Here is a 20,763-nt window from a genome sequence, read left to right as displayed (position 1 = left end):
AAACCTAAAATAACACATAAAGATTATTATTATACAATATTACCTACATAATCAGCAATCAGAATGTATAACATTATATATAAATTTATAATATACATTAAATTAGCTAATAATGTACAATACAAATAAACTTAAAATAGGCAGAAAGGAGTCAAAATATCATAAAACAGAAATATTAAATCCAAAAAGGAATGCTTACACTAGATATTGTATGAAGTTAAAAAGAATAAAACTATCAATATATCAAGAAAATCATTGTATCTGTTGTATCATTATACTTTTACATTCTATACTCATAACAATCTTCCAGTTCTCAAATACTCAGCAGCAGAATAGTGTGAAAATGAATTTACAAACAAAAGGACACAATAACTATAAAAAAAAAAAAACTAATACATCAACAACTAAATTTCATTACCAATTTTTAAATTTGTAAATATTATCAACTCAAAACCTGGTTTGATCCTCCTTCAATATTATCATGAGTTAAGTTAAGAGTCTCAATAAAATACAACACCCTCTGTCTACAGTTACAGAATGGGTAACCAATTCCTACACCCCTAAGACATTAACCACTAAAATGATCAATATGCTCAAAAGTATTGAAAAAATAATTAAATAACCATTTCAGTAGATAAAATTCAGCACAAATAAACTTGATAAAATTAATGTATCTTATTAATTTATGAACTAACAAATTATAAATTAACCAGGAAAATGGTGCTGTATCTATTTGCAGTTAAGATATAGTATCAGTCACAAATTTTATCAACTTTGTTATTAACTTATGTAAGTGTGCTTACATAGATGAACTTACAAAAGGTGAAGTATACAAAAAGTATGCATTTTAAATAGTATTCTACTTCAGTAAGAAATTTAATGATGTTCAAAAGATTAATCCTCCTTGCCCCTAGTTCCTCTGGACCCGTTCAAAGAAATGAAAATTTAGATATTGTTAGATTCCAATATTCTATTAAAAGCAATTAATTCTACTTTAATGTGCAATATGGTATTGGGCTACAACTGTTGTTTGTCCTTAGGTAGATAAAAGAAATCAAATCATTCTTTTCAAAAAACGTCTGCTGCTTCTGGAGTACAATGAAAAACAAAATCAAACCATTATAGTCAAAAATAATCTGGTCATACAACTGTATAACATAACTACATTCCCTTGCTTCCTTAAGACCCTATCTGTTTTAAATTAACTAACTATGATATACCGCCATGTTAATACTCTTCTTTTTTAAAATATATTTTATTTCATGAAAAGACAAAAAAACCTGAGACTACAATTTTCTTCCAGCCATGTAATCTCTTTCTTCTTTTCTAGGTTTTCAAAACACAGATTAAAAAACCTAAAGCTTCTAGCCTCTCAATTACAAATATTTAATTATCATGATATTTAAACTCTTTTTCCAAACATGACTGTTTTCAAGGGGGGGGGGGGGAAACAAGCCCCATATTGTTAGAAGTATTTGGGAACCTTTGCTATTAAATTCATGACCCTTACTTTCTTTAATTAAAAATAAATTAAAATTATATTTAGTATTTGCTTTTTTCAAAATGACATGATTCTAGAGGCTACCAAAACGTTTTATAAAATCAAAGTTTAAACTCCTATTATTACTTATCCAGGTATACTAGTTCTCTTGATCACTTCATTAAAAATTTATATTATGTAATATTCAAACCCTATTTCAAAGCAAATAGGGTTCAAATTTTCAAAAAAAAAATTTTTAAGGAATATAAAAAAAAATTCTATATTAAAGAGGCCAAAAGAAAATCAATTTGAATGAACACTAAAAACTTTCTTTTAAAATAAACATAAATTATGAAGAAGAAAGAATATGACCATCACCATCATCTGATGATCTGAACAATGGCTGTAACCTTATCAAGGAGTTTACGTTTACCTGTCAATAGGTTATTAATATTTATATTACATTACAAATTTCTACAAAACAAACGCATGGTATAAACTGATAATCATGAGGGAAGTCACAGAAAAATATCACAAAATAATTTTCAATCACACCAAAGCTTTTTGCACTCCTGTTCCATTAATTTTATATATATTTTATTTAACATCTTTTAAATACTCTTACAATAAATTTATGAAGTAGAGTGGAGGTAAATTAAGAAAGCATCAAAAAATGATAATAAAATGTTATAGGACAATAATACCAATATATGTTTAATATACAATTAGTTATAATTATTATTATTGGTATCATACATTATTTATTATAACCAGATGTAATAATATACTGATTACTGTAAGTTTTAAGAGGAATGCAACAATTTGATAGTAATGTTTAATATTTTTTATTATGACTATCAGAAAGAGCAAAATGAAAAATTACCTTATTGCCTGTAAATTCTGGCGGTAAAGACCAAAATAATCTACGTGAATACTGATTATTCTTGAATTCGTAGCTGATTTTATTTTCTGCTACATTTAATTCAAAATCCCCTTTAATTGCTTCATTTCGGTTGCTGAAATAAAAAAAATAAATAATTTACAAAGCAACACATTAACCACAGTTATTTTTTAATTTTCTAAATACTAAAGCAAATAGGTTTTTTAAGTACATTAATTGCTTTAGTAATTTATTTTCAATCAATCATTCAGTTTTAATATGGTATACACACTAGGTTGAATCACTTTTATTTATACGAAATGAGAATGAAGGGTGTAATGATAATGAGATCAAAAGCAAGGCAAGCGTGCAATTGCAATTTTTTATACGTATAGTCAGGCCCAACCAGCCTTGAATCCATACACAGCAATTTCATCCATAATTTATCAAGTATATATAACAAAACATATGCTGGGATATGCAGGAAATACAGTAGTAAATATCCTGAAAAATCATGCTATACCTCAACAATATCTTAAATATCCTGAGTAAGTTTGATGACATTCTAATATCATACAATGGTATAACTTTGCAACATTCTACTAAAAATTCCAAGAAAAAAGATAGTCCCTAGCAAACATTTTACAAAATAACAATAAGATGAATGTTAAATAATATATGACACCTGTAAACAATTCATAGATCACCACCTTTAAATTCCAGTTTAAAAGGTAAAGGAAGATAAAATGTTTTACTACAAAGTTCTTAAATTATTAAACACGTTTAGTGCATCTTAGTGGTAGCTACATGAGTACATTTTAACTTAACAAAGTGATAAAATAATTAAAATTATATCTACTGAATATTTTTAAAATAAAAATCATCAGAACTAAATATCTTTCATACTACAATAAGCTTTATAACACACAAGTAAAATTACAAATACAAAACTTCCAATACATCTTTTGAAATAATTATAATTTTTATGAAAGGAACTGGCTATGAATTGCTCAACAAGTTGCAGTGATTTGATTTTTTTTTTTGCCAAAATACATGCTTTATTTATTTTCCCTATTTAAGGAAAAAGAAAAGTAAGCCATGGTGAAATCCCTGGGTTACTATTGGTATAAGGTTATCCAGTTCTCAGAAGAGACAGCTTAGTAAAAAAAAAAAATTTATTTAAGGATGTCCATGGAGGTTTGTAGATTACAAATGTGAGAAAATCATGCTGAATCAGCATTCTATTTTAAATTAAATTTCACTACACCTACTTAAATAATTACTACAAAAATTAAAAAAATATTTGTTTTACTTTTATATAAACATTTCTTTCATAGTTGTCTTAATTGAACAGTGAAAGAATTAAATGAAAACTCTGAAAAGATCTCTTTCTGGAAGCACATTTTTCAAATTTAGAGAGTGAATCATTTAGTTATATTTGTTTTGTGTTTTTCTAAACTTAACAAGAATTTGTATAATAAATTCAATTGAGTCGACAACAGAAAGTAAATCAATAAAGTGAATTTACATCACACATAGTAAGAGTCTAATTTGTTTGCCCATATTCCTTGTTTCATAATTCTTCAACAAGTTTTATGTTGCATATTTAATCTTCAAACTGAGATTAAAAAAGAAAAATTTCATCATTTGTAATCAGAACAATTAAATTATTTTAAGAAATGATACCTGCTTCATTTGTTTTATGAGCTGCCAAGTTGATCACCATTTCATAATTTAACAAAATGTAAAGAATACTGTAGATTAATAAAGATTTCAATTTGATGTTTAAAATCCTATTTACATTAAGATCTGCATCCTTAGCAATACCAGAAATACATTTGTTTCTGTATGAAAATAGAACTATTTTACAGATATTGGAACATCCTGTAAAAGGTAGGTGTCACGAAAGGCATCAAATCATAAAATTCCTGCTACATCCAGTTTGATGGTATATAGCATGAATGTTGTATAGCCTCAAATTGATGTATCTTAAATATCCTTTTTTTATTTCCAACTAAATACACAGATTCATAAAAATAAAATAAAATAGTATTATTTTATTGAAATTGTTCTGTTAAATTATATATTTTAAATTCTACTAATATAAACCGCCTAATGCAGACAGTTGAGATAAGACATTTCTTTACTTAATTTTATCATGAAAGTACATTCATGGGATCCCGCATCCTCAGTCATGATTGAATTCACTTTATTTCATTAAAATAAAAATATTAAAAATGCAAGGAATATTAAAAATTAGCAATATGCTGTATCATTAAAATAAGACCATGCACGAGGTATAATGTTTGTTAAAGCACTGTAATATTATAATGAAATCTATGTATAATTTATTATACGAGTGCAGCTATCTGTTCCTGTTTTTATAAGGATGTCTGTCTCCCTCAAATATTGTCTGATTATTAATCACATTGAAATTTTATTTGTAATTATATACTAATAATTTTCTAATATATTTAATTTTTTATCATTTATTAATTTCCAATATTTCCAAATTTGTGTTAATATCAGAAACATAATTTTTATTGTACTGTGTTTCAAAATGAATATCAGGGTTTTAAAGTTATGTAATATTTATTAGGTTTTATTTACATTGATAGATTATAAATGAAATGAAAGAGAGACTGAAATAGTTTGTCCTGTGTTCAATGTGAGCACCATACGTCACATGGCACACATCTAGCTGATATGAAAATTTCTTCCCGAACTTTAATCAGCAAGTCTGGAGTAATTGATGCAACAGCTGCTTCAATCCTGTATCTCAAATTGAGAAGGTCAGCTTGTAATGGTGGCACATATACTGGATCCTTTATAAACCCCCAAAGAGAAAAATCGCATGGGGTCAGATAAGGCGAACATGGAGGCCATGGCAAACAAGCCCTGTCATCTGGTCCCCGACAATCGATCCAGCTGTCAGGGAGAATTTCATTCAATCAATCATCTACAGCGTTAAACCAATGAGGAAATGCACCATCTTGTTGCCAAATAAAGTTCTGTGGTTCGTACTGCAATTGAGGAAAGAGCCATAGTTGTAGCATATCAAAATAGATCATTCCAAACACACTTGCTTCCACGAAAAAAACTGCCTGTAAACTGGCCTTCAGGATACAACACAAAAAATTTCAGTTTTGGGGGTCTCATTCACACTGCAATATTTCATGAGGATTTCCCCAGATAAACACATTATCAGATACACATAGTATGAGTCTTTTCTACTCCATTAACATGAAATTTGATTCCGTCTCTGAATGTGACACAATAAAGAAAGTCTTTATCATTACCGTGCATCATTTCATTTACAAAGCTAGCACACAAATCATAATCTAACCATAATCTTTAGAGCCTGTAACAGCTGTAAATGATATGGATGCAGTTGTAAGAGTTTCCTTAAAATCCTCCAAACAGTCATCATGGGAATTGCTAATTCGTGGTAGCCTTCCTAACAGATTTCCTACAACTACACACAAAACTCTCTCAACTCTCTCAGTTGTCCTGTACTCTTGCCTTTACAAATACAGCCAATGGTTTCAAATTGTTTATACCATCTACGAATGTTATTGTCACTTGGGTGATAAGAATGGAATACACGTTGAACTTTAATTACAGATTCACACTTTCCAAACTGCAAAACACAGAATGTTTTCTGTTCTCTGCTAGTAGTGCTTTCAAGCAGAAGGTACAGGAAACGGTTTATGAACTTTTGCACAGCTAAAACTGTTTGACTTGCCTTTCATTGCCTTTCATTTCATGTTTAATTAATCAATCTGAGTGAAACTTGAGAAATATTACGTAGCTTGTAAACCCTGATATTCATTTTGAAACACAGTATACTAGGTGGTCTGCTATGTTAGATAAGTCTAATTTATTATTTTTGTAATTACTATATATTCAACAAATCTAGTTTTAAAAGATCTATTTGTTTTTCCTATGTAAATACCATCAATATAATTACATTTAATTTTATAAATTCCACACAGATTATTTATTTTATTATTACTATTTTTGTTTTTTAAATATTTTAATATTTGGTTATTAGGTTTGTATGCTATGCTCCTTAAAAAATTTCTTTATTGTAATTTTAGTAATGTTCTCAATGATATTATTTATATTATGTAAGGCAGTTATTTAGGAATTGTGTTTTGATAGTTGTTTTTTCTAAATATCATTAATTAAAGTAGTATTCATATCCAATTTAAAACGCTATGTTTTATCTTATTATTTTATTTTTCTTCATTATTGTGTGTGTATTTTACGAGACCAAAGGTGATTTGATTTTTTATGAATTTTTACATTATTAGATATAGGTTTTCGACTGTATATATGCATGTTTCAATTTGATTGTTGTTTATTTCAACATTGGCATCTAAATAATTTAACATTTTATTATATCTATTTCAAGTATGAATTTTAAATGTTCATTATATGAATTTAATTTGTTTAATATTATTAGATGTACATTGTCTATTTTATCAGGTTGTATGTAATGAAAATATCATCAATATACTGTGTCCATATTAAAACTTTAAGTGCATCAGTGATGACATACTCTAATTTATTTTTAAAATCCTATAAAAATATTTCTGACAGTGAAATCCCACAGGTAAGGTACTTTTTGTGATAATATTTGTTGTTAAATTCAAAATAGTTTTGTTAACATATACATTTTTTTAATAGTGATGATACCATAATATATTTTGGATCTTCTTGATAACTACTTAATTTATTTTTTATTATTTCTATGGTACGATCTATAGGTATGTTAGGATACAAGTTATTTATGTCATAACTAACCATTCTAGTGTCTTTATTCATGTTTTAAACTTTTTAATATACCAATTTTTAACCATATTTTATTTTAAAGTGTTAGGTAAATTCATCTTTTCCAAAGAATATTATCAATTATTTTGGATATAACATACCATGGAGCAAATTTAAAATTGATCAAAGGTTACATTGGAATGCTAATTTATGAATTTAGTCCTGTTAACTTAGAGGCAATTGGTTCAAAAGAACACAATCTATCGATTGTGATAGTATTTATATAAGAAAAACAAATAGATCCTTTAAAACTAAACTTCTTGAACAATACAGGAATTACAAAAATAAGAAACTAGATTCATCTAATAAAAAAACTCCATCCATCTAATAAAAAATAAACATTCTATTTCTGATATTAACAAAAATTTAGAAATATTGGCAATTAAAGATGACAAAAAATTAAATATATTAGAAAAATATTGCATACATAATTACATGCAAAATTTCAATTTGATAAACCATCAGACAGTAGTATTTGAGGGAGACAAGACAATCTTCAAAAAGCAGGAACAGATAGCAGCACTCATATAATAAATTAATATGTAAATTTTATCATTTTAATATTATAGTACTGTAACGAACATTACACCATGTGTATGGTTTTATTTTAATGACACCGCATATTTTTAATATTTTTGTTTTAATTTAAAATTTAATAAAATGAGTGCAATCAAGACTGAGATTGTGGGATCCTGCGAAAGCAATACTTTGATAAAATTAAGGTAAGAAATGTCTTACCTCTATTGTCTGTACTAGATGGTATATGTTAGTAGACAGAATTGAAAATAGTATTAGTATAAAATTTTACATAAGTTGATAGGTCAATTAAAACAATTTCATTACAGTTAATTTATATACCTGTCAGTAAGAGTAAAACCATGAGACTGATCAATAATCTGCATAGGAATTTGTGTCAAATATAGGTTGGATGACTGACAGGAGTCTGTGACAGATGAACAAAAACACTCAAGACATCCTTCAGGGTGACTAGCTAATAAATCAAAGGTGCCTGGCAGACATCGATCACATCTAGGACCTTCAACATTGGTCTGGAATAAGATAAAATATGTCATAATAACACATAGATAAAATACATAATAATAATAAATTATAGTATAAACATTTAAGAAATTAAAAAAAATCATAATAATTAATCATCAAAACATAACTTACTTAAAATAAATATTAATGGTCTGCAAAACTAACCTTGCAAATACACTGATTATTTCTGCATTCTGTTGTTATACTTCCTCTTTCGTCACAATCACAAACATCTGGTCCACCACCTTCTCTTACACATGGTTCTCCATTTTCGGGATTTCCAACATACCCAGGTAGACAGAGCTCACAATTGTCTCCTTCAGTATGATCCCTACAATTCTTTATAACAAACAGACAATTTAATTTCAAAAGGACATCTACTAAATTGTTTATTTTGGGTTTATTACATACAATTCATATAATTAAAATACTAAATTTACTTGCTAAATTAAATGTAATATTTGATCCATTTAAGGAAAATGTATTTACAACTTAGTCATGGTGCTGAGATATCATTTGCTAAACATTTTAATCCCAGTAGAGTATTTAATATGTTTTGAGTAGATATGCCAGTAATTTTATTACAATTTTTAATTAATAATAAGGTATTATTTACCTATGAACCGTTGAACTGTTTATAAATATATAAATATATATATATATATGTATTTTACTGAAATTGATCTTTTTAAGAGTCATATTATTCCTCTGTATTATGAGCAAATATTTTTATAAATAAAATATATATATACATATATATCTTATTACTGCAAAAATATATTACTTTGTATAAATTAATGAATAAATTTTATTTTATACGTATGATATAATAGTTTTTATTGTCAATTCTAAAATCAAATTGACCAAACCAATGCAAAAAGCAATATAAAAAGTCAAAAAACTTCAGTGAGTTTTTACAAAAATTAATCATTGAGTTATGGGCCAAAACATTTTTGCACACTATTTAAGAGTATAATTAACCAAAATCTAAAAAATAACTGACGTGCTATGACCTTCCATTTAAAGTTAGTTCAAGCACACTGTAAATATTAAAAGAATTTTTATTTTCATAAAAACATCATTAAATTCATAAATGAATTAATATTGAATTCAATGAACTATCTTTGCTACCATGCAAAGATAGTGATTAGAGAAGCATAGCCATAACTTTTTTATGGTATTTTAGGCCAATTACTGCTTCTTGTATAGCAAAATTACACTATCTCAAATTTTGCAAAGACATAATATTCCACTCTATATATATATATATACTCCATATGTTAGCATTTAAACTTCTAAAAGTTTAGGAAAACAATGACAAAGCTTGATACAATAATCTTTAACCTTCCTAAAGAATTATTCGTCTGATTTATTGAGAATGACTAAAAGTAATCAGGATCACAAAGCCACAACTACACTAACGACTAGCTCCAAAATGTTGTATATAGTTATTTGCTTACAAAATGTATATGATGAAGTAACAGAAACAAATTACATAATTTCTGATTTAAAAAAAGAGAAAAATTTGTTATACTAACATAGCATTTTCCAGTATCTGGATCACACTGAGTTGAATGTCCAGAACAGCTGCAAGGCTCACAAATACCTAGGTACAATCCATTATCAGTTCTAGTATAACCAGCATCACAATCTTCACATGACAATCCACGATAACCAACTGGACAACTACATTGTTCTACTTCTGACGTTCTAGCTTGGTATGTATTTCTTTCATCAGCAATATCCAGTGAGACTGATATCAATCTAAAATAAAACAAAAAAGCATGCAATCGTAAACCATAAAAGCATATATTAAAAAATGAATGCTGTATCTCATGACTGTTAATTACGCTGTATTATTCTGTAAGCAAATCAGCAGGTAAAGGTCACAGTCTTTCTTTATCATACCAATCCTACCTACTCCAGGAATTCCCTTCATCATACTTCTTACATGAATTATAAATAGCTCTCTGTTATGAACTGTTAATTGCTTTATTTTTTACACTCAAAAAATTTAGCCACTAAATATAAATAAATAATCTTAATTTCAACCACCTTATCTTTAATGAAATAAACAATTCAAATTTCATATTTTTAAGCCACATTCAAGAAAAATAGGCATTTCTAAGATGCATGACAAATTTTTTAACATAATGAGCGTTTGCTTTTTAAAATTAAAATTGAGAGCAACAGAGTTTTTTCTTTGAAATGCATTCATAAATGGAAAACATTCACAAACAAATTAAAATTATATGCGCACTTTTAGATAAGACTGTCATCATTACATACATTGAAATAGAATACACTGAAAATACATTGAAAATAGAAAAAAAATAATGCTAACAATAATAGTAAATAAAAAAATTATCAGGACTCAAAAATTGCAAATGGATGGCTTTATTCTTATTTTGGAGTGTCTCTCATGAATACTAGTTATTCATTTATTATATTTATCATTAACATTTTTATAGATTTTTTTTCACCTCTATATTTTTAAGTTTATAATCTATATCAGATTATTTTCAAATTCATTATGGAATGTAGTAGATAGTAAGTAGTTTAACTATTTCAGTAGGTAATAGCTTTTTTGAGTTGTTAACAGTAATGCAACATCCGTATCATTTGCATTCAGTTGTATCTATTTCAAGCATTTATCTGCATTAGTGTTTTACATGATTTGGTTGCAAATTTTCCAAATATGATTACTTTGATTTCTGAAAACATATTTAATTAGTTACATAAAAAGTTATTTTTAAAAATTACTAGTTTTTAATTTTTTAAGTTATTACATTTATTACAATGATTATTTCTCAAATATAATTAAAAAGGTATGAATGAGAATTATTTCTAGAAATTTAATATTAAAATTTAGGTTGAATATTTTGATTTTTTTATAAAAAGTTATGTTTTTATTCGCATACTTTTGTTTTAATATGTTTGTATCTGTATTCCTTTTTATGATAAAAGTTTTGTAAAAATAAAAATACCATATTATAACATATTACTATCGAGCAAATTGTGGTTTGAATCATTTTATTAAACTATACCTCTGTGTTATAGCTATAGTGTTTTTTTAACCCTCCATCAGACACAATACATAAACTAACATGAATGAACGCATTATATCTGAGAAATACTTAATTTTATATGGTCTAAATATGATATTATTTATATATATATATGTTTTTATTTTATATATACTACAATAATATTATATAATTATTATACATAATATTAAAATATGTATAATATTTTGATGCTCTTTATTTACAAAAGTACTTTAATTAAATTTTATGAGAACAGAATATAAAATAATACATTTACAAGTACTAAATCTAAATTACACAATATCTTAAAACCAACAACAATTGTTTTAATCATCCTTTGAATCACTAATTGATTGAAACATTTTTTTTTAAATTGCACTTTACACATGTCATTACTGCATGTTCTAAACAAAATTAGTCGTTACAGTTTATGCAGGTATATTTAGTCAGACAAGTCTTTTTGTAGTGAACTGCACATGGTGTACAGTGTTTCCTTTTGTTTGCTGTAGATGGTCCAGCTGGTTCTTCAAGATCTATCAGTGTTGTGGGTAGACAGATCTTCCACAAACTTTGCTGAAGAAGTTTAGGAATTCCTATTTTCTTAATACTTCTTATTTTCAGTTGTTCAGAAATCAAATCTTGTGAAAGTTTTTTAAGAGATATTCTCCGTGAAATCGCCTCTATTTGATTTCCATTTGTTATTATTTGAGCATTTATACCAGCTACATTCAGCATGGAATAAAAAACTACCATTGACCAACGACGAGTGTTTCTTGCAACATATAATGTGGAACACATCTTGTCAACTTCATCTACAACCAATTTTTAATGTCATTATAAAATTAAATCATGTGAAGCTTATACTGCTCACCAGTATTTTCATCAATAGAATCATCAAAAGGTAGACTTGAAACAACTAACTCATTTTTTTCCTTTTTTAAGAACACAAGACACAATTGTTGAATCCTTATGAAAACCAAACATACTTGAGTTTAGTGGTCTAATTTTAAAATGTTTGAATTCAATAGAAATTTGTGTTTTTTTAAAGTCCCAACAAAGTCTTCCACAAGTTTTATGTCTGAAAACCAATTATCTGTTGTTATATTTCAGCCACTTTTGTGTATTAGTTTCATTAACCTTCTTATATCCATCAGTTGGTTTATTACCGACACAATAAGGTCCATCTGGCTGCTTCCCTGGATATATTTCCATGTTATATGTGAAGTAGAGTTTTGCATCTGCTAAGGCATATATTTTAACTCCATATTTATCTGGTTTTGATGGAATGTATTGTTTACCAGCAAATTTACCCTGAAAGTTCTCAAGTTTTTCATCTACAATCACATTTTCACCAAGCCAGTAGCATTTCTGACAATTTGTAACAAATTGGTTGAATATTTTTCTAACTGGTGCTAACCGATCACACTGAACTCATATTTCATGTGTGAATTTATCATTAAAAATAATGCATCTAATGATAAATTTAAAACGTTTCATTTAACAATTTTCATTGTTAAATGAAAATTTTCAACACCATCTCCATCAGTATCCCATAATTCTTCTAGACTCTCGATTACTCTTTAGTGTCCCTGCCCGATCAAGAAGTCCAATAAATGCTTTTAGTTCAACTAAAGTAACATTTTTTGCATCTCTTTCATGAGCGAAGTTTAGTTTTATAACATCAATATACTTATTTGTAAATTGCAAAATCTCTTCTAATATTTCATTAGTCATTAGGAAATTCCAAGACTCAAAAGGTGACTTTGCGTTTTTAGCTTCTTTGACGACGCCAGGTTAAGTGCCTAGTTAGATTTTGTGCTCTGATTTGCGCATTCTGAGTAAGCCTCATTTTTTTCCATTTAGTATTTTATCTTTCCCTAGATAAGGGTCATTGTTATTTTCAATTTATCATCAGTATTATTCTGACACATGTCTGAATCACTCTTTCCCGCTTTTCAATGACATCTTCATTTTCACTACCTGAAGATTCGTCCAAACTTTCATCGGAGATTCCATCATCTTCCTGCAGTAAAATTTAGTAATCTCTGCATGGTGGGCATTAGTAGCATTCAAACAATCTAAATCCAGTATTGATACAAAAAAGTAACACCAAAAAAGTAATTGGCTTTTTAACACACATTAAACAAAAACAATGTTTTAGATAAAAAAAAATTAAAATGTCTAATTATAACATATATATTTACAATTTACAACATAAAGAAATGTTTTATTAACTATATATTTAAAAAACACAATATTTAAAATGTGATAAAAACTGTCACATGAACGGATGCAATGTATCTGGTAGATACAAAATCTTCACTGAAAGATACGTGCACTCAACTCAAGGTCTAAGACTGGACTAACATGTAAAGGAGGGTAGGTTAGGAAAGTATTGTTGGGAGGGGGAAGCTGTCAGCTTCTCACAATTAGAATCTAAAAAGCAAAATAGTCCACTGTTATTTCTCAGATACAATGCACCTGACGGAGGGTAAAAAGCAGTCGGCCAACATTTTTTTAAAGAAATGTTTTCAATTTTTCGATGATAATATTAAAATAATAAATATAATATTAATAAATAACCTACATTTATTCAAATTTTTAACTTTTGATTTATTGTTAATGTCCACCACTATATAAGTATGAAAAGTAATCACACATTAAAGGCTATTTTCTCAAAAAATAAGAATGATGGTTGATTTCTTATTGCACATCTAGGTCCAAGTGTATAAATTTGTAAAACAAATCCACTGTAACTACATTAAAAATCACTCTTATAAACCATCTGCAGAGAAACTAGTGCTGCTGTTTGCACTATAGTTGCAGCTGTTTCTGCCTGTAATTTTTTTCTTATATAGAAAGTCACGTACAACCATTTAGAATATTATTGAGAAGTGTATTAGATTTGAATCTTTTATTTTCATTTATCACATCACACTTCTGTTTGTATATTTCATAATGTTCAACTATCTTAAGATTTGGTCTTCATCGGTACACATGTACAATAAGAAGTTAATGTTGGTGAACTGCAGTTTTTATCTATTTATCAGTTGGCAAATATTGACTTCATCTTGATCTGAAGTGCTTTTATGTACTCTCTGTACCTTTGTTTGAGGCTATGTCCCATTTGTTTAACCAATAAAAATAATTAAAATTAACTGATCTTGTATGTTGTAAGATTAACTTAAAAAAGGGTTGTAATTCATGTACTTATAATTATTACACCAAAAGAAAAAAAATTATAAAATATAAATCTATAAATAATGATGTTGAACAACCAATTTCTAAAGCTTTCATTATCGCTAAGGAATTCAATTTTCATAAATTAATAAGTTCATTATAAATAGGAAATTAATTAACTTACGCAGCTGACTGAGTATTTGTTGTATATGTAGCTTTAATTAATATAGCAGTTAGATCTGCCAATGCCATTAAAAAGTTCTCTCTTTCAGCAGTCTGTCCATCTTCTCGCTGCCATTCTGACTCAACAATTGGAACAGAAATTGTAGAAGGTCTATTTGGTTCAATAGGACCCTTGTAAAAATATTTTAAACGAAGATTGTTGGCCTAAAAAGTTCAATATCAGAAACAAATATTATTAATAAAATTTTTCTATCAAATTAATATTTATTTTATCAGAAAATACTTAGGCTATTTATAGATTAACTTCTAGCCAGGCATTAACAAACAAAACAGTTTATACAACATAGTGCACGTGCAGTAGAAATCAGCTAAGATTAAATATCATCACACATATAACACGAGACTGATTCAATTCACCAATATTGAGACCAAGGAACAGTTGAAGTAATGGATCCACACACACACACACTTGCTTAAAGTACCAAAATATTCAAACAAGAAAATGATACTGTATTTTGGGGTTGTAAAAAAATTTTATAGGAAGAATTTATGAAGTTGGGTATGGCAATAACCACAGATGTTTAGTGTAAAACATTGTCAGAGCTTAGGAGAACAATACAGAATAAATTATGAAGATGTCAACAAAGGGGACTGCTTTTTTTAGCATTGACAATGCACAGCCTCACATTGCAGCTAGCACTAAGGATGTACTAAACTTTAGTGGTAGATTTTTTACAATCACCATATAGCTCTGATTTAGCATCAACTGATTTTGACCTGTTCACAAAATTGAAGAATTGATTGGCTACTCAACAGTTCAAAAAAAAAATGAACTCAATGGATGGTAACTTCGGCAGAGCCATTCTTTAAGGAGGGAATAGACAAACTGGTGTAACAAAATGACAACTGCTTAAATTTGGGTGGGAACTATGTCAACTAATACAAAGTATGTATGCAAATTTTATTTTTGAATTTAATTTTATTATATATAATTTTAAAAAACAGCTTACCAAATTCTAGTTTAATTTCCTCAAGTGCTTTCGGTGATTCTATCATCTTCAAGAGGAATATAAATATGAAAAAAATTATAAAACTACCATAATTGAAATTATATATATAACAATTTATCATTATTTTATTATTCATCAAAAGTTGTAATAGTTTATTGTAATAGTTTCTCAATTGCTCAAAAAACTAAATTGGAAAAACTAAATTTACTTTTATAACTCAACGAAAGGCTAATTTATAAAGAGCCCTCATATTAATTCCATATCCACACAAATTTCTGAGTTTCAAAAGCAAAATATTTAAATATAAATAGCCTATTCCTACTGCTTATAAACAACTCATTGTATTTTATAGAGGGTTTATCTTTTTTCACTTTTTTTTTATATCACATTATTTATATAGATATTAATTTTGATTAGAATAAAAAAAATTCTATTCGATTACTTCAGTTTAAATTCCAAAATTCTGTTTCAAAAAACAGTAAATTGAGTCATAGTTTTGAAATTAATTCTTTCCTCCTAGATTATTTTGTTATTACTTTAATTTCATTATCCTAACATTTGAATAAATGTAAAAATATGTAAATGAATCTCTACTTTGTATATAATAAGGTTATGGAAATAAGTACACATGTTAAAAAATTAAATGTAAACAAATAGAAAAAATTTTTTTTTGACAATACATTTATAACCTTTATTCATTTTCAAGGATTAAAATTTTTTTTTTCTTTTCTTAATATCAGTGATATTGGTCTAATATGACAAATATAAGTCCTCAAGGTATAACAGAGACAAGATAGTCTTTTTTGTTTATTGGCTAGAAATTATAGTTATTTTACCTACAAAAAAATTAGCGACCAAGGTAAATAAGTCTGGAGGGAGTTAATGCCAATTCAAATAAGTACCATAATCACTGAATATATAGGACTGATTTTTTATAAAATTGAAAGAGAAAGATTTTTTTTATTCTTTTCATTCAGAAATATTAGTATTTCTCATAATAAGAAGACACAACATAAGCTAAGATCTGAATAAGATGACCAATCATGAATAAATGTTAAAAACAAAATTTCAACAATATGAATTGTGATAAAAAAAATGGATAAACTTACACTAATAATTTCCACATCTGGTGCATTGTTCTTTGAGATTTGACCTCCAGGTGAAGGAACATATCGAAGAGTGTAGTTAAGAAATCCTCCGTATGATGAGATTTTGTCACCCAAGAACCTCGGCGGTAATACCCAATAATACTTCTGTAAAACCATAAAAAGACAAAATTATAAAAAAATTTTCATAAATCTTCTACAAAAGTATATTAATGTACAAGGATCATTCAATAATTAAACCAATATTTTCAGTGAAGGAAAGACTTTATGCAGGCAATTGAAATTTTTGTTAAGTGTTAGTTGGCAACCTTGCAAATAGTGTTAGTCAGCTGTTCGATTAATATTTATGTAAATATAACCTCTGAAGTCTTAGTTACGAAGGAATGTCCACTCGAAGAAAATACTTTTGAAGAACAGCATTCTGTGATCCAATTTTTACTTTCGGAAAGTGTACAACCGCCAGAAATATTCTCTCGGATGAACAAACAATACAGCAGTAGTTGCATGAACTGTGTGAGGTTTTATGCATGGGTGGAAAAGTTTAAAAGTCACCACAAAAGTGTGACCAATGAGCACTGCTCCAGGCATCCAGTAACAGTGTCAACCTCGGCGTTAAGATTCCCGTATTGATTCACTTATCCAAGAAGATCGATGACTTACAGTTAAACAAATTACTGAAATATGTCAAGTAAGTGCTGTCACAACCCATTTCATCATTCAAAACAAACTAACTGCTGGAAGACTTGTGCAAGGTGGATTCCCAGACAGCTTACCATTCTTCATGAAGCCAAAAGATTTCACAGTTGCACCAAATTCAAAGATCGTTTCAGTAACGAAGGTGATGCATTTTTTGGACAGGATTTTAACTTGTGATGAAACTTGGATACATCATTTTGAACTGGAGTCCAAGCATCAAATCATGCAGTGGAAACAGGTTTATGAAATCAGTTCGTTATGAAAAAACAGTTCATTAAAAAAAAATAATAATTTAAGTTTGTATTTCAAACACGGATGTAAATACTACTGAAAAAAATATTTACATTTACTTCCATTTTTCCAAGAGAATAGAATTCACTAGATGTTAAACAATTCCAAAATCAAGATATGATCGGATTTGTAACTTATGGGCTTAGCTCTATATGGTCCTATAAAAGCTGATGTTTTTACATAGATCCCACATATTTTTCCAGTTTACCAAATAATATATTCCAGTGTAACTATAACTATCACTGTTTCAATTTAATTTTCATCAAAAAAATAAAAGTGTTCAGATCCAAGGAAAAAATAATATGCAGTGTATAATTAGCAGATGACATAGTATTAAAGGATTTTAATTTTAAGTGCATTAAGGTGGCAGTAAGTCCTTGATAGATAACTTAAATATAGTAAGTAATACATAACACTTTTTAACAATTTTTAGCATTTTATAGACTAAAACAGATTTATGTGAAGTATAAGTTCTAAGATGCATTCTATTTATTATTATTAATCTAAATTCCTACTTGTTACAAGATACAAGAAGAGGTTGAATGAATTATAAGGTATTATTATCTAACAAGATAGATGTATGTATTTTTAATAATAAAATACAAATCAAGTATAAGTAATAATAGACTGTACATTTTTCAACACTGTAGCATTATCATTATAAAAAATGTGAATCCACAAATGCATACATCTGTAATAAAATGCTGTTTACAAATGTTTGGAATAACAAAAGGAAGAAGCACAAAAGAAATTTCAGAGTTGAACAACATACATAATAGCACATTCTGAAATGCCTCATTTTCATAAATCATGACATGAACAAACAAGATATATACTTTACTAATTTTATCAATTTGTCCTCCAGTTTTATTTTATATTATAATGTTTTATTGCTAACGGGACTTCAGATATAGGTCATCAAGAGCAAATGTTGATTGTGCTACTGTACATCCCAAGAAATTCAGTATAGCCAATTGAGAGATGTATCTCCTTGGAATGTTTGAAGCTCACTGATGCTGTAACAATTTTTAAAACTTTAAACAGTACTTTGGAAGAAATGGGTGTTTCATGGAAGAACATTGAGACTGTATTCTTCGATGGAGCTTCAAATATATCAGGTCATTCCACTGGAGCGGTCAAGGTGTAACGAGATGAAAAACTCTATCTTATACGTTCAGTGCTATGGTCATTGCCTTTATCTCTTTCTTGTAAATGCTTGCACAGTCCACAAAACCAATCCTGTAATTTTTTAATTTTTTGGCATGATACAGCTAATTTATAGTTTCATCGAAGGCAGTCCAAAAAGACATGCTGTATTTGAGGAAATCATGAAACTAACATACAGCAAATTAAAAACCCTCAAATCATTGTCCTAGACACATTAGGCTTATCATTTGGAAGCAGTCTCCATCGTGCATGAGCAGCCTAACTCTATTATAAAATCTATTGAGGAATCAGTTGAAGATGCATCTGATTCAAAAGCAAGAGCTAAAGGAAAAAGAATTTTGCATCAAATTTGAGTTTGGCTCTTGCTTTAGAAGAGTTAAGAATAGAAGAAACTGCACTTAATAGTATTTATTCCAGAGCAAAAGATACACGAGATCGTCTTAACATTGATATTCCTGAATCAAAAAAGCATAAAGTTTCCAGTAAAATAGATGATAATCCCAGGACGGCATTTGTGGTTAAGGAAAAAAAGAAGACGTTAAGCTGTTTGAATTTAATCCCGTTCTAGACAAGCTGATTGAGTTGTTAAATGATAGATTTAGCCAAGAGATGAAGCAAGAAATTTATGCTATAGGCAAACTGATGACATTGGGATTAAGTGATTATGAGCTGAATCAAAATGATTTTCAATGTCTTTCATGCCAATTTCATCTAAACTCTTCAGAGCTGGTCGAAGTAAGACTTATGAAAACAAAAAAGTAAACATTTTCCCTCTTCCAAGGCTCAGGAATGGTTATCCAAGCATGAGAGTAGGACAACATTTCCTAATTTTAAACAATTAATGACAAAATTTACCATGATTCAGACTACAAGCTGCTCTTGCGAGCAAAGCTTCTCTAAGCTTAGTATCTTAAAAACAAAACTTTGCTAAGAATGGGGCAAGACCATTTAGAAAATTTGATGGTGTCATTCATAGTGCAAGATCTTGTTGCTAATGTAGATCTCGATATGGTTATCATTGAATTTAAAAAAATGATCCTGTTCAACCGTAGAATAACATTGTAATATTTGTAGATCAAATAAATAAATATTTTTATTTTATATCTATTTGACAGCTTGTTTTGGTGTCAGATGCATCACCAAAGACTAAATTTATGGGGGGGGGGGTCATTAGCAGGCGGCCTCGGCACCCAATCGAAAAAATCCTGGACACGCCTATGATGACTTGTAAATTTACTTTCCTTTTGGTTACTGGCAACAATTGAGTCTATCATGTTCTCAATCAAAACAACAGCAGAAAATACTCTATCTGGAACTTCATTAGTTTACTCTAAGAAAATGCGCAAAGTGTCCATAGCACATTTAGCATCTTTAACTGTCACATTTATATTTTCTTCCAAAACTTTTACATCATCTGAAGAGTCATTTCCATAAGTAAATATTGATGTTACAATGTCACTATCAGTTAACACTCCTGTGACTGCTACAACCTAATCTACTTGGATAAATTCTTCAAATGCAAGGTCTTCTTTTTAGATGGTGGTTACTGTCTTCCGCTCAGCATTCATATCGGGAATTGTGGTCCTGTTACTTTCACCTCATCTTCTTCTCAGGTGTCTTCATTTACACTTTTTTGGCAGATAAACTAAAAGTTTGAAAACAGTTTATAATTGTCCTTTTTACCATTTATCAACCATTCTCATAGCTTGTAGCAAGTTAATACTACACTCTTGACCCTTATCAATGCACGAGCTATATTTCCATACAACTTCAGTATGATAAAATATTTTGAAGAACTTAATTATACCCTGGTCCAGGGGCTGGAGTTCTGATGTAGTATTAGCTC

The 20,763-nt window shown here is 28.3% G+C and overlaps 1 protein-coding gene across 15 annotated transcripts in view; it reads right to left on the bottom strand.

Annotated features, from left to right (window-relative positions):
- The window catches only part of trol (terribly reduced optic lobes), a 1,106,314-nt gene that overhangs the window by 173,811 nt on the left and 911,740 nt on the right, over positions 1-20,763 (bottom strand). For all 15 annotated transcript variants that reach the window (XM_075355875.1, XM_075355878.1, XM_075355883.1 and 12 more), the window contains 6 exons: positions 16,767-16,910; positions 14,649-14,851; positions 9,776-10,001; positions 8,403-8,576; positions 8,055-8,245; positions 2,364-2,496 (listed from right to left, as the gene is read on the bottom strand). In XM_075355875.1, coding sequence (XP_075211990.1) covers positions 2,364-2,496; positions 8,055-8,245; positions 8,403-8,576; positions 9,776-10,001; positions 14,649-14,851; positions 16,767-16,910 — 1,071 coding nt within the window. The remainder of the gene's footprint in view (positions 1-2,363; positions 2,497-8,054; positions 8,246-8,402; positions 8,577-9,775; positions 10,002-14,648; positions 14,852-16,766; positions 16,911-20,763) is intronic.

The sequence above is a fragment of the Lycorma delicatula genome, chromosome 2 (assembly GCF_047948215.1).
Source record: "Lycorma delicatula isolate Av1 chromosome 2, ASM4794821v1, whole genome shotgun sequence".
Lineage (NCBI taxonomy): Eukaryota > Metazoa > Arthropoda > Insecta > Hemiptera > Fulgoridae > Lycorma > Lycorma delicatula.
Note: the sequence above shows the minus strand (reverse complement) of the source record. Positions and strands in the feature narration are given on the sequence as shown.